The sequence below is a fragment of the Schistocerca gregaria genome, chromosome 7 (assembly GCF_023897955.1).
Source record: "Schistocerca gregaria isolate iqSchGreg1 chromosome 7, iqSchGreg1.2, whole genome shotgun sequence".
In the NCBI taxonomy this organism is placed as follows: Eukaryota; Metazoa; Arthropoda; class Insecta; order Orthoptera; family Acrididae; genus Schistocerca; species Schistocerca gregaria.
Genome location: NC_064926.1, coordinates 100907930 through 100924168, shown reverse-complemented (window position 1 = coordinate 100924168; position 16239 = coordinate 100907930). Strand labels below are relative to the sequence as shown.

At 38.3% G+C, this 16239-nt stretch overlaps 1 protein-coding gene across 3 annotated transcripts in view; it reads right to left on the bottom strand.

Moving 5' to 3' along the window:
- Nucleotides 1-2143: 2143 nt before the first annotated feature.
- The window catches only part of LOC126282223 (muscle LIM protein Mlp84B-like), a 48303-nt gene continuing 34207 nt past the window's right edge, over nt 2144-16239 (bottom strand). For all 3 annotated transcript variants that reach the window (XM_049981783.1, XM_049981784.1, XM_049981782.1), the window contains exons 9-12: nt 14227-14359; nt 8342-8526; nt 6215-6320; nt 2144-3798 (exon numbers count right to left, since the gene is read on the bottom strand). In XM_049981783.1, the coding sequence (XP_049837740.1) occupies nt 3628-3798; nt 6215-6320; nt 8342-8526; nt 14227-14359 (595 nt within the window). In that variant the 3' untranslated portion in view covers nt 2144-3627. The remainder of the gene's footprint in view (nt 3799-6214; nt 6321-8341; nt 8527-14226; nt 14360-16239) is intronic.

The window sequence follows — 16239 nt, the reverse complement described above, 5'->3', positions numbered from 1 at the left end:
ATTAGATTAGGAAATGAGACACTTAAAATAGCAAAGGAGTTTTGCTATTTGGGGAGCAAAATAACTGATGATGATCGAAGTAGAGAGGATATAAAATGTAGACTGGCAATGGGAAGGAAAGTATTTCTGAAGAAGAGAAACTTGTTAACATCGAGTATAGATTTAAGTGTCAGGAAGTCGTTTCTGAAAGTATTTGTATGGAGTGTAGCCATGTATGGAAGTGAAACATGGACAATAAATAGTTTAGAGAAGAAGAGAATAGAAGCTTTCGAAATGTGGTGCTACAGAAGAATGCTGAAGATTAGATGGGTAGAGCATACAACTAATGAGGAGGTATTAAATAGGATTGGGGAAAAGAGAAGTTTGTGGCACAACTTGACTAGAAGAAGGGACCAGGTGGTAGGACATGTTCTGAGGCATCAAGGGATCACAAATTTAGCATTGGCGGGCAGCATGGAGGGTAAAAGTCGTAGAGGGAGACCAAGAGATGAATACACTAAGCAGATTCAGAAGGATGTAGGTTGCAGTAGGTACTGGGAGATGAAGAAGCTTGCAAAGGATAGAGTAGCATGGAGCACTGCATCGAACCGGTCTCAGGACTGAAGACCACAACAACAGCAACAACAACAACAACAACTGTAACACTACCTCCTCCGTACTCACTTTTGGCACTACACTTTGATTGGATTGCCCTGGGGTATAGTGTGATCATCACTCCAGATCTCACATTTCCAGCCATCCACTGTCCAGAGGCATCGTTCTTAACACCACCTCAAGCATCACTTAGTACCAATGATAAAAATGTATGACTTATGAGGAGCTGCTCAACCACTGCATCCCATTCTTTTTAATTCCCTGCACACAGTTATCATACTAGCTGGACAGCTATTCGCCCTATACAACTCATTGATTTCATGTGATTTTTTTACAATTGTCGTCTTTAGTCCTCACTACATGAGGACTGTCTGGTCTTGGTTTAACTATAGTTGTTCCTTCATGTCACCACTTCACAATCACACCACCATCAGTCAACCTGGGCAGTTTTAGAGAAGTTAAAATATTCTTGATGGATTTATTAGTCAGATGACATCCAATTATTAGTCCAATTCGATGGCACTGAGATCTCTTGACTGACCCATTTTGCTGTTACTGCTTCTCTATTGGCAACAAAATACCCCCCAGCTGCTTTTATACTGGTGGGTCTACCTCTCAGGACATCTATTGGTCATTTCTGCATTGGTGTAGGAATACAGCACACTATTCTCCAAGGAAACTACCCACTGGTTTCACAGTTTGTCTGAAGTGATGGTATAAATGAGTTAAAAGCTTTCCTCTCTTGCCTTTGTCTTAATAAATCCCTTTTATGTGAATGACGGCCCTGTCTAAGCACAATTTTAGATTACATTTAGTGGCTATAAAACAGACAAAGCTGTGTGGCAATACTTTTTATGCTTCATCAGACTGCACATACGTTCTTCCAATGTTAGTATGATCTCTGTTGAACAATATGTAGAATTTTTCATACTCCAGAAAATCTGTTTTATTCACTTGTGTAAATATATATACATATACATGTCACTTTACAATTATTTACAGTCTAAATAACAAGGCTTACAATAAACAGTACAATAACAAATGCAAGAAGCAATGTAGCAAATCTCCAATATTTGTTGAGTGTGTGAAGCAAAAAGCATCAGTGAAAAGATGATTAAAAATACTGTGGGAAGAATTTTATCAAAATGTTGTTTGTAGAACCACCGGTCTGTGAAACAACATACATCATCCTCAAACTCTTTGATAGAGTTTGGTCGTTCGTTGTACACATTTTTAATATCTCGAGGACTCATGGAAGTAGAAAAATAGAAAGTATGTTTATAAAATAGTTTGTTCCCATAACAGCTTCCACAGTTTCTATATATAACTATATGCCCAAAACATTATTTTCAGTTATATTTTTTAAAGCATAAATTTGCACTCTCAATGGCAGTGACATTTCTTGACAAGTGTGGCTGCTGTTGTATATGCCATACACATAATCCTCAGACCTCTGGCTTCCATCATAAAGTGCTTGTAAAATGTCTATGGTCTTGACAATGTGTTGGATGCAAGTACATTTGTAGGTGAAAGTTGGGCTGGATTGATATTCTCTTTTTTTTTTTTTTTTTTTTTTTTTTGGTAAGGGTCATTCAGGCTTTCTGCAGATACAGCTGTAGCTATAGGTACCCCACTATTTTGCTTACCTTGAGTAAAAACAAAAAAAAAACTGATTTTTGAGCTCCTGGCTTGGACTGGGTAGCAATCACAATTGTGTTGAGTTGGGGCAGTTTCAGTCATTTTGTTCTGCAAAATTTGCCACTACTACAATGATCTGTAAAAGTGTACCTAACAGCTGCAAAATTCTTTGATAGTCAGTTAACAGACAGAAAATGTGCATATATTTCAACAATATTAGATATGGCTCCTATTCTTAAATGAAAAGTATATTTTTGTTAGTATTCTTAAAAAATCCACAACAATGCATTAATATATTTATGCTAAGTTACAGTGCATGTGCTTATGGTGAAAAGTGTCACTGATGAAGTCTGGATTTGTAAATTATTATTGGCTTATAGTATGTGCTCTAATTCTGTCATGATGTATTTAAGTTACACATTATGGCTGTAAAAGTTAAGTACCCCAGTCCATATAATTTCCTGATTGGCTGATGCAATAACACAGTACTGCATGAACAGCTTTAGTGGCAGGAATTCATATAAAACTGACTGTTTGGAATTGTTCTGCATATTTTTTCATTTGATGTCTATCTGGAATCTGTTGTTAAGAACTAGGACTCACATTCTAATCCTATTGAATATGAATTGCAATGTGATTATGTATGCGTAGATGCATAAGTGCATAATTATACCCAGTATATCTGTGTGTGTGTGTGTGTGTGTGTGTGTGTGTGTGTGTGTGTGTGTGTGTGTGTGCGTGTGTGTGTGTGTGTGAGTGAGAGAGAGAGAGAGAGAGAGAGAGAGAGAGAGAGAGAGAGAGAGAGATAGAGTTTTAGCGCTTAGAACATGGTGGTCAGGGAAACTGAATTTTCGGAATGCACGAACCATCATACAATACAACCTGCCCCAAAACTACTGTAAAAATAAGAAAAATATACAAAAACTTCTATTCAAAAATCCTGGAATACTTTAAGCATACAGTCACCAGTTTACAAAAACAGTCAATTAAGCTTTCACATTCATCCACAGTTTTTAACTTTCACCTAGAAATCATTCACAAACACAAAAAAGGAAAAAAAGAAACAGCAACATCCCGGCATTTTTCGTACAGATTCAAGTCTTCTGACCACCGTGGTAAAGCAGAGTAGGTTCTGTTTAAGTAACTGAAAGTGTGGGAAACATGTCAGTATTCCATTAGGTATTTAATACAAAGGAAGACTGTAATGTTTATCAAAATGAAAATTAAGCAATCACACTTTCAAATTCAGTGTGTATAATAAAACTGGAACAGTAAATCACAAGCGTAGTAACTGCACAAACAGTTCCCTGTTATTCCCTGTAGTCTTCAAATGATAGAGTATGAAATATTACGCCGGGATGGTATACTGGTGCATACATAGGAACTCTGGAAGCCTCAAGCCATGGTCAGAGTACCAGCACCCATTCCAAATCCCACCCCTTTAGGTCCAAACTTCCTTCCATAGCACCCACGGCAATAGATATCTCCATCAGGGCCATCATTGAGGTTGGTTGAATCAAGAGAACGACGACACTCGCCGCAGCTGAAGCAACGCCGATGCCAAATCTGTAAAAAATATTCCTTATTAAGCTTTACCAGTAAACATTAACAGTAATAATCACAATTTTTCAGTAATGGAAAGTAATTGTAGAGTGTAAATAATTTAGGAGCATAGGTAACAACTCACAGCATAGTAGAAGTGTGAAATCACTGACAGGCACTTAAATGAGATTGAAAATTTGCTAGCTTTTGGACAAACCTCACACCACACCCTCACAGACCCCTAAACCTTCCTCCAGCCCTAAGAACCAACTACAAAGAAGCATGCTGTTCAACACCCAAAATCATCCAGGACTCAAACAGCTAAACCATATCCTTGCCAGTGTTTTGAGTATTTATCATCATGCACAAAAGTGAGGAACAGGTACCCACAATCTGTCCCACCCCTCTACCATGTGTCCAGTCTATGGGATATCTCGGTACGTCCTCATGCCACCCTTGCTTCCAACCCCTTGTACATGGGTCTCAACCCTGTGGAAGATGCAGGTGCGTGGCCTGTCCAGTACACCTACCCGTCACACCTTACTCAAGTTCCTCTAAAGGGTTCTACTATTCCATCAAATGTGGGCCACCTGTGATAGCAGCCATGTCATATACTAGCTCTGCTCCAATTTCAGCACAGCATTTTACGTGAGTGTGACCACCAATCGGCTGGCTAGCCACCAAGTGAATGGCTTAAATTGTGGCCAAGAGTGAAGTTCACAACCCAGGGGCAGAAAACACTACTGAGTGCACCAGGTGCAATTTAAATGGCTGCTTCACAACCCATTCCATCTGATCCACCTGATCCCCCCCCCCCCCCCCCCAAAGACTCACCCCCTTCTTTATTATGTAGATAGGAGTTATCCTTGTGACACACCCTTCTTTATTGCAGTCCTTCCCATCTGTCTCTGCTGGCCCCTGATCCCCCCCCCTCCCCTCCCCAAAGTTCCTAACTTCTTTCCTTCTGTACCCTCTCCTTCCTCTCTTCTGTTATGCCCTCCCAATGTTATCATCATTGTGTGCTGCACAGACTCACTTGTGTCAGTGCCCATGTTGCATTTCTGAGGCGAAGTAATCATTTACGTTGCCTGACAAAAGAAATGAAGCAGTCAGAAGAGATGATGTAAGTTTGTACATGTATGCGTCATCTGCAGGTATGTAAATGATTAGAGTTGCAATTTCCTCCGACAGGTAGAATGGTCACCAGAGTGCATTAATGTTGTTCATGTTTACTGTTCTTAGCAGGCCTGATAGGGTATATAAGGGGCGCGAACAGCTTCAGATGTCGAATGCCAATTGTGGAGGACCTGAGCATACTGTGTACTTGTGTGAGACAGTATTAATACTACTTGAGAGAGTTTAAAAGTGGTGTCACTGTAGGTCTCCATTTAGGTGGCTGGCCAAATTATGCAATATCCAGATATGTAGAGGATTTGGATGTGACTGTCACTGAATGTTGGAACTGCATGGGAACTTGAGGGCTGACATACTCATCATCAAGGTTCTGGTCGACGACATGTAATCATCACAAGGGAGGATATTCTTCATATATGTGCCTGCAGTTTGAGAACAAGTAATGGACTCCCTGTAACATTCTGTGTGATCCCACACCATTTGTCAGAGACCAGCAGCAGTCGGGCTACGGACTTACTGCCCCATGTGCAGCCTGCTATTAACAACACAGCACAAATGGCTGCATTTGGAGTGATGCCATACCAGGAAGCACGGACTGCTGGTGAATGGTTCAGCTAAGAATAGTGGTTCAATATTACCTCAGATGGCCACGTTAGTAAGCATGCAGTGACCTGGGGAGAAAGTCCAATTTTTCTAATGTTTTGGAGAGGCACAGCAGTCTTACTCTTGGCATCATGGTAGCCACTGGGTATGAATTAAGGCCATAGCTAGTAAGGATTGAGGGAACTATGATAGTACAATGGTACATTATCGTCGTGCTGTGTCCTCCTGTGCTACCCCACAATATTGTGGTGCAATTTTTTAACAGGTCAATGAGTGTCCACACATGGCATGTCTCCATGAACTGTTTGCAAGATGTTCAGGTACTCCAGTTCTGTTCCCATCGGTTGTCGACTCAGTTTCAGTGCCAGTGTACAGGACATTGTGGACCACTTAGAGCAGTTGTGTACCAGCTTGCCTGAGGTGAAGATACAAAGTTTTTATGACATCCACTCAAATCAGTTTGGTGCCATGCATGCAGGCTGGAGGAACTGCACTGTGATACAGATAAGTGAGCTCATACTGACAAGTTCCTTGTAAATTTGACTTGATTTTGTAATCACTGAAGTAACATCTTATATCCTCTACACCCATGAAGTCATTTCCTCCTCCCCTTCTTCGTGATTCACTTTTTTCGTCAGGCAGTGTATATCATATGCTATGAAATTTCGGTCAAAGTGAATAGAATATTTGATATTATACTTACTCTGTTTTTACTAATCATCTGTTCAGCAGCAAACACAGCATAGCCACATCTCGGACAGCCTTTCCCTTCAGCTGCTTTAGGTCCAGATGTTGGTTTGGCATCAAAGCTAAAAATAATTACACATAATGAAATTCATAGCAAAACATTATTTTACAAAAATAGACTGTAAGGTAGAAAAGTTTCCCAGAACCAAAGGTCAAGAAAGATGCAAAAAGAGAGAATAACAAGAAAATTACCATTGAGATGAAATGAGCAACAGCTGGGATGTCATTGTCAATCTTCTGTTGTCTGTGGCATTTGAGAAGATGCCTTGAAAATATTTCCCTCTTAATCCTGGCAATGTTCCATTATCCTTCTTTCAAGAATTTCATGTTTCCCAGAGTTAATGAAACTGTCAGTTTTTTTTGTTAGTATTGTAAATTTGTTGCCTTTTAAACAGCCTATGTCTTTTATTTTTATTTGGCTATAAATGTTGGGAATGAAGGTGTTTTGTGGTTTGGAAAAATGGAAGTTAGGTATAAATATTTGGTTGTTGCCTTGCATTCAGTTAGCTACCCAAATTTCTTTTCTGAGATTATAAATGCAGATAAAACCTAAAGATGTCAGTATTATTAATCAGCTTGTTGTGTACAGATATGTTTTCCCTGTAGAACAATAACACTGCTACTGTTTGAAATTATATTTGCCATTTATTACCTGTAAACACCAATTGTCAAATGGCTGAACATAGCCAAAATTATTTCATTTTGGAATGGAGATACTTTTTAATGTGAACCCAAGAAAAGAACAACTTTAAAAGCAAACAATTTTGAAAGAAATATACACCATTTTCATGCTATGTTATGTTATATTTACCGGGGATCACGAAATGACGCAGAGGCTCCGTCCCCCCCACAGCCACAGTGGTCTGCAACCCCACGATAACTATCGCAATCCACTTCACCCTTCCACCACCCCACACCGAACCCAGGGTTACAGGGTTATTGTGTGGTTTGGCCCCCAGTGGACACCCCCCTCCCCTCACCCCCCCCCCCCCCCCCCCACCACCACCACCAGGGAATGTCTCACACCAGACGAGTGTAGCCCATACGTTTGCATGGTAGAGTAACGGTGGTGTATGCGTGCCAATTGCCGACATGGTGTAGCTGAGGCGGAATAAGGGAAACCAGCCCACATTCACTGAGGCAGATGGAAAACCACCTAAAAACCATCCGCAGCCTGGCCGGCTCACTGGACCTCGCCACAAATCCGCTGGACGGATTCGTGCCGGGGATCGGTGCTCCTTCCCGCCTGGAAAGCTGTGTGTTGGACCACACGGCCAACCGGGCGGGCCACCATTCTCATAAGTAAAACAACAAATCATTATCTAAAAAAGAAGAAAAGAGAGAACTCTAAAGTGTTCTATTTTTTGCCACAAGAGCATCATCTAGACAAGTGTACCTGAGTCTGAAAAAATATATAAAGCACTTCTATCGCAAACACATTGTCTTTCATGACTTAGAATCATTGTTTCTTCTACTTCTTTACACTGTAGGACTCTGTCAAGATACTTATTTTGCAATCTGTCAACTAAATTAGGGATCAATGACACTTAACCTGTTGCAATTGTGCCCTATCTTTGTTACTATAGGTCTGATACAAGCTTCATTGTTGAAAATGATATTGAATGCATTTATTATTCATATTTTCAACAGAGAAAATGTTAGAGAAGACTTTAAATATCATTCACTAGCTCAAGTTTTTTCATATCACTGTGCTGTTGATACAAATTTGTGATTACTTTATAGTTACTACTTTAGACAGTGTTTACTGAGGCAATTTTATTCCTGCAATTGTTACATCTGAGATAATGAGGCAATAATATACACAATGAACACTGATGGGTCCAAGACAACATATTTTTATCTTCCTTTTGTGTCTCGTATATGAGTATTAAATGAGGTGACACAATGGTTAAGACAGAGGATTTAATTTTTTAAACAATGGACAACATGATGTTCTTTTTTGGACTAAACACATTCTTATGATTCTCTTTTGAAGTGTAAGTTCCAACATCTCATTCATCTGCACAGTTCTAAAATTCTACAAACATAGATTAGATGATGCGTGACATGAGCATTGACTTACTATGGTGTTGTAATTTCTCCATCGGACACCAGTGTTGGTGCGTGACCATAGCCAAAGCCCTTAGGACCAAATTTCTTTCCATAACAAGCTCTGCAATAGATTTCTCGATCTGGTCCGTCACATGCCAGTACAGAGTCCAGAGGTCGATGGCAAGCATTACAGTTGAAACATTTCTTGTGCCACATCTGTTAGGAGAAATAAATTTATCTCTATAGGACTATTTAAACAACCGAAAATAAAATCATCTCCTCAAGTCTGTACATCTGTTATTGATAGAATTTTAGCATTTCTCCAGCCTCCACATGTTTCTAAAGGAAAGAATATGCCATTCTTTCTGTTGTGTACAAAAAATGAATATCATTTAATTCATTGGTGTATATTATGAAATTAGCATAGTTTTAGAAAATTAGATAACTGTGTAACTCAAAGAAGAGAATGCATGCTAACTGAACAGAATACACTAGTTGGAGGATATGTTCCATCCGTGATCAGTCACTTCCAAGGTGCATGCATAAGGATATTTGTGGTGTGTAACCTTTTAGAGATGAATCGTTTCATTGTAATTATGCTCTTCCTGCACAAAGTAATGTTTTTATGAAGCGTAAGAATGATAAAAATGAGGAAAAGCATAGCAGTACAAAGACTTAATTAGCTTTGAGCTATTACTCTTTATGCACACACTTTACGAAAATGACCACACAGTCACTCAAACACCTACAGGTCAGTTCTTTGGGTATCGCTGTGGCTGTTCATAAGAAAATATGAATTTGAAGAGTGGTAGCTTAAAAGCTTCTAGGCATCAACATCTGGTTGCTTTTCCTGATTTTAATTTATTGTTCCTGTCCAGGCATTCATGTCATTGAAGTGAAAAGAGGGAGAGATCATTTATGTACTGCTGCCAAAATCTGAGCAATTTGAGTGGCAGAGAGATTGATTCTGCAGTAATTTTAGAAGATGCTATAGGCAGACTACCATTTTCTATCAAATCTTAAATTAATAAATTCTTCAATGGTTTACCCTTCACTGGCAATTAAAAAACAAAATCTCTGTAAAACACCAGGACCCAGACAAATAAAATTACAAATTTTACTGTAAGTTATACAGATAGATTATGAAATTGGAAAATAAATTTCTGGCCTTTAAACCAACTTAATGTATCATACAGATTGTTCAAAATTAGCTTTTTCACAAACAGAAGTCTCCAAAGATAAAAAGGTGCCAGACAAGAAGCCGGAACATGACTTTTGTCTTCACTCTTCTCTTTATATATTTCTAAATAATATTGTAATAAGACTTTTTCTCTCAGAAATTGTTAACAACAGCTACCCACAACTGAGCTCCCAAAAAAGAAACTACTTCTAGCAGCATTCAAGAAGTAGTTATTTCCTGTTGCCTTGGTCATGAGAAAGTGGTTGAGTTGCCACTTTTGAAAGTGCTAGAGTTCTTCAGCAAATAATGACTGTATGTCTCTTGGTACTCAATTAAGGAAATAACATTCTAACTAAATTAGCAATGTTCTTTTCATAAGAACATTAATAAGTCTTCCTGGTTGGACACAGTAAAACTGAGGTGATTGACGTGGCATGCCAGTGAAGGAAATCTTAGGATCTGGGTTCAAACTGCAGTTTATCCTGAGATTTTTCTAGCACTTAATATGAGTTTCATTGATTCAGAATCTTGTGTGTGTCTAAAAAATGGCAACATGGTTGAGACTGCAAGTACCAATTTTGCTCATCACTTCCATCTGCCCTTAATACACACTTTGATGTTCAAATCAACCTCCAGTTTGATGATAGCTTAACCTCTTCTTTGTTGTTACTTTATTTATTTTTTCTCTCATATATTTACTCAGACTTGTTAATTTACTCCTTATCCATAACTATCAGTTTCCATTTTTCAATTAAGTGCTTTCATCAGCGTTTAATTTTAATACTAATGACAGTACTATTTTACATCTGACAATAGAGATTATTTGCTTTTAAGCAATTTTACTAGCATGTTGTCTAATACTCTTTGAATAACTGATAGGGGTAAATATTGCAAAATTCACACAATTTGTTAGTATCCTCCTTCCTGTTGTTGAACCTGACAATGGGAACAGAATTGACACTCCACAAATGAATCCTTGTTTCTTGGAACTCTGAAGGAGATACTTCTTCAATAGATCATTAGCACCACACTCCTGCCCAGTTTCCAAAATTTCTGTCCCTCTCCTAGCTCTCTGCCACCCTTCCTTGACCCCTGCCCTCCACTCTGCTTCCTTCCCATCCCCACTACCTTGTTGCTCTTATTCATTCTCTCTGATACCACCCCTCACTGTAGTTAGATTTCAGCACAATGACACCGAAAATGGAAGTGTAGATATGTTCGTGTCTCTGTTTGGTAACTCTGAACAAGAACACACGGATATACAATAATAAAACATCTCATAGAATTAGAAATTCAAAACATCTTGAAGAAGCAAGGGATCCCAGTAACATTCAGAACAAACAACACAGTTAAAAAAAGGCTAAGACCAGACAAAAGAACCTAAGACAAATTCAGCAATGCTGGAATATACCAACTTACATGTATCTCCTGTCAAGCCAAATACATAGGACATAGAAGCAGAAATTCCTGAAAGAGGTGCACAGAGTACAAGAGAGCTCTAAAGAGTGACAGCACACATTCCAGTTCCACAGTACTCCTAATGAACAAAAACAATAGCCCCACTAATATAGAAAGGACCTACACATTCTGAAATGCAATAACAGTTTATACCAACACCTAACAATAGAAGAAAATTATTACATAAAAAAGGCTATAGCGGGAGGGAAAATGTAATAATCACAAACACAACACTTTACAATAACATACTATTTACTATTCTGAGAGAACTGACACGAAACAGAACAGAAAACTCCTCCATCACACAGAGAGGCATATAAAGGGCAGAAGTCATTAGAACTCTCGTTACAATTTCCATAGCCTTCTTACAACATGCGATACATTTCTTGTGACACATGTGAACAGCAAGGTCTTGTAATGTTTTGGATTATGAACGAAGTGCAAAAGTTATGTTTTTTTTTGTGTATAAAAGTAGTGGCAAACTGTCCAATGAACGTGAGCATATAAAAACTGTGTAACAACCTAGTACACAACAAAACTGTATCCGCAACACTACTGCAATCCAAAGTGTATAACACTGTCATACATAAGTTCACCTTCTTGTATTTGTTTACTAAAAGCCACTCTCAAAGTTGCAGATGACATGATGTATGCCGAGAAAAGGGGCATCAGATAATTACAGAAAATATATCTCGGACAGTGACAACAATTTTAAAACCATGCTGTGATGTATAGTAAATAATGTATTATGAAGATATTTGCAGAAAAAAACAGACACTACACATGTAATAATGTTTTACAATGTTGTATAACTATGTTATTTCTGCATTAAAGAACACACTGATGATGGTGATATTTGTTGCTGAAACTAGTTTGGGGTCTAAATAAATAACAAAATTGTTTTGCATCAAGGTGGACCCACAATTTGCATATTGTTGTTATTGCTAACACTTGATTTAAGATTTACAAAAGAAGGTTGTGTAACTGACCACAATTTATTGCTTATTAACTGTAGATTAAAACTGAAGAAATTGGAAAAAGGTCGGAAATTAATAAGATGGGGCCTGGATATGCTGAAAGATAGAGGTACTCGAGGTACCCTCCACCACTCACCGTTAGGTGGCTTGCGGAGTATATATGTAGAAAGAACCAGATGTTGCTGAGAGTTTCAGAGAGAGCATTAGACAATGGTTGACTAGAACATGGGAAAGGAATACAGTAAAAGTCACATGGGTAGCTGTAAGAGATGAAATAGTGAAAGCAGTGGAGGATCAAATAGGTAAAAATACAAGGTCTAGTAGAAATCCTTGGGTAACACAATAGATATTAAATTTAACTGATTAAAGGAGAAAATATAAAAATGCAGCAAATGAAGCAGGCAAAACAGAATACAAACATTTAAAATATCAGATTGACAGGAAGTGTAAAATGGCTCAGGAGGGATGGTTAGAGGACAAATGTAAGGATTTAAAAACATGTTTCATTAGGTGAAAGATAGATATCACAATAGGAAAACTAAGGTGGCCTTTGGGGAAAAGAGAATAGCTGTATGAATTTCAAGAGCTCAGATAGGAAACCAGTCCTGAGCAAGGAAGGGAAAGCTGGAAGGTGGAAGGAGTATACAGAGGTTGAAACAAACTTGAAGGGAAGTGGACATAGATGAAAAATGAGATGGGAGATATGATACTGCAAGAAGAATTTCACATAGCTCTGAAAGATCTAAGTTGAAACAAGGCCCTAGGAGTAGACGACATTCTGTCTGAGCTACTGGCAGCCTTGGGAGAGCCAGCCATGACAAAACTATTACATCTAGTGTACAAGATGTATGAGGTAGGCAAAATACCCTCCAACTTCAAGAAGAATGCATAATTCCAATTTCAAAGAAAACAATTACTGTCAGGCATGAAAAATAACAAACTATCAGTTTAATAAGTCATTGTGGCAAAATACTAACACAATTTCTTTACAGAAGAATGGAAAAACTGGTACAAGCCTTGCAGAAGACCAGTTTGGATTCTGGAGAAATGTAAAAACATGCAGGGCAACACTGTTCCTACGACATATCTTAGAAGATAGGTTAAGGAAAGGCAAACCTACATTTACAGCATTTATAGACTTAGGGAAAGCTTTTGACAATGTATATTGGAATAATTTCTTTGATATTCTGAAGGTAGTAGGGTTAAAATACATAGTGAAGGGCTATTTATGACATGTACAGAAAACAGACAGCAGTAATAAGAGTCAGGGGGCACAAAAGGGGAGCAGTGGTTGAGAAGGGAGTGAGACAGGGTTGTAGCCTATCCTTGATGCTGTTCAATCTGTACATTGAAGAAGAGGCAAAGGAAACCAAAGAAAAGCTTGGAGTACGAATTAAAGTTCAGGGAAAAGAAATAAAAACTCTGAGGTTTGCTGAGGACATTGTAATGCTGTCAGACATAGCAAAGGACTTGGAAGAGCAGTTGAACAGAATAGACACTGTCTTGGAAGGAGGATATAGGATGAACATCAACAAAAGCAAAACATGGATAATAGAACATAGTCAAATTAAATCAGGCGATGCTAAGGGAATTAGACTAGGAAATGAGGCACTTAAAGTAGTAGATGAATTTTGCTATTTGGGCAGCAAAATAACAGATGATAGTTGAAGTAGGGAGGATATGAAACGTAGGCTGGAAATAGCATGAAAAGCATTTCTGAAGAAGAGAAATTTGCTAAGGCTACAGAAGAATGCCAAAGGTTAGATGGGTAGATCACATAACTAATTGAGGAGACAAGAAGTTTGTGGCACGACTTGACCAAAAGAAGGGGTCAGTTGATAGGACACATTCTGAGACATCAAAGGGTCGCTAACTGTTGCAGTAAGCAGATTCAAAAGGATGTAGGTTGCAATAGCTATTTGGAGATGAAGAGCCTCGCACAGGATAGAGTAGTATGGAGAACTGCATCAAACTAGTCTTTGGACTGAAGACCGCAACAACAAGAACAACAATAAACACACAATAACTCAAGTAGTTGCCTTTACTCTTTCAATTATATGTATATAATTAATATTTTCTGACAAAATGTTTTCATTTGAAATGTGTTTTGACATGTGTACATCAAATAGAAATAAAATATTTTTCATGAAAATTTATCTGACATATTTTCCAGGAAATGTTGGGTTCAGGAATTTCTGAAACCACTATGGTGTTATATCACTGGATCTGAGCATCAGATTAAAATTTGTATCATGGTTACTGAGTGACAACAAACATCTCAATTCAAAACATGTTGCATACCGTTCCCTTTGCCAGTTGTTGTTCAGCAGCGAATACTGCACCTCCACACCTTGGACAGCCTTGGCCAGCTGGAGCCTTTATTGAAGTTGTGTCTGGGTTGTAGAATGGCCTTGATGCAGAAATCTCCTCTTCCCTGTTGTGGAAAAATACTTGTAGTTGACAAAAATAAAACATGACCCACAGACAACAGTGTGAAAAACAAGTATAACAGTAATATCCTGCAACAAATCCATCAAATTAGTATTTTATTCCTATGATAAGCTGGCTGTAAGACACTAACTGTTCACAAATAAAACTGAGAAACATGATTTCATTGTTGGTTTCTAACTTGTCCTATCCTATTACAATTTCCTTAACTTTCATTTTAATCCATTTATAGTCTCATTCATCCAATTTTCCCTTCTTGAATGCTGGAAAAGTAAATGGGGATTAGACGGGGGGATAAGATGCTGCAAGAAGAACTTAACAGAGCACTTAAAGACCTAAGTGGAAGTAAGCTTCTGTAGTAGATGACATTCCTTTAGAATTATTGCGATCCTTAGGAGAGCCAGCCACAAAAAAACTATTCCACCTGGCCTGAAGATATATGACATAGGCAAAATACCCTCAGACTTCAAGAAGTAATAATACCAATCCCAAAGAAGGAAGTGCTGACAGGTGTGAATACTAACAAATGATCAGTTTAATAAGTCATGGTTGCAAAATACTGACATGAATTATTTACAGAAGAATGAAATAACTAGTAGAAGCCAATCTTAGTGCAAGAGAACTATAGGAACACAAAGGCAGTATTGTTTCTGTGACTTACCTTAGAAGATATGTTGAAGAAAGGCAAAGCAATATTTAAAGCATGTGTAAATCTAGAGAAAGATTTTGACAGTCTTGACTAGAATGTTCTATTCAAAATTCTGAATGCAGCAGGGATAAAATACAAGAAGTGAAAGATCATCCATAGCTTATACAAAAACCAGATGGTAGTTATAGGAGTTGAAGTACATGAAAGGGAGTCAGAAAGGATTGTACTTTATCCCCAGCATTATTCTGTCTGTACACTGAGAAAATAGTAAAGGAAACCAAGCAGATAACTGGAAAGAGAATTAAAGTTCGTGAAGAAGAAATGAAAACTTTGATGTTTACCGATGAGATTGTACTTCCGTTCAGATGGCAAATGACTTGTAAAAAAAATTGAACATAGTAGATACTGTCTTGAAAAGATGTAATTAGGTCAACATCAACAAAATTAAAACAAAGGTAATGGAATACAGCCAAATTAAATCTGACAATGCTGTGGGAATCAGGTTACAAAATGAGACACTAAAAGTAGTTTATGACTTTTCCTATGTGGACAGCAAAATAATTGACAATGGCCAAAGTAGACAGGCTATAAAAGAACAACAACATGCTGAAGCAGGAACCCCTAGTTTGAAAAATTATCATTTCTGTCACTTTCTTTTGTGTGTGTGGGGGGGTGGAGTGCGCGTGCACATGTGTGTGTGTGGGTGCAACCACGCACGCATGTGTGCATGCACGCATGTACACGCCTAAGCTTGCTGTTACCTTACAAATAGCAGTTTTGTTTATTGCGTTATATCCCCTGCACAGATATATTACACCATAAAGTGCAATGCATGTCCAGAAAGTAAGTTTCCATATTTTTTTAAAACAAAGACAACATAGTTACATGAAACAATTTATTGGAAACAGGTATGGCAATGTTTGTGCTATTTTTTGACATAGTCACCAAAAGAATTGAGACACTTGTCACAGTGTGGGATCAACTTTTGTATTCCTGTGTCATAGCTGCGCAGGGTAGCCGCGAGGTCTGAAGTGCCTTGTCACAGCCCGTGCGGCTCTCCCCCCATCAGAGGTTTGAGTCCTCCACTGGGCATGAGTTTGCATGTGAGTTGTCCATGGTGTAAGTTAGTTTAAGTTCGATTAAGTAGTGTGTAGGCTTAGGGACCGATGACCTCAGCAGTTTGGTCTCAAATGACCTTACCACAAATTTCCAATTTT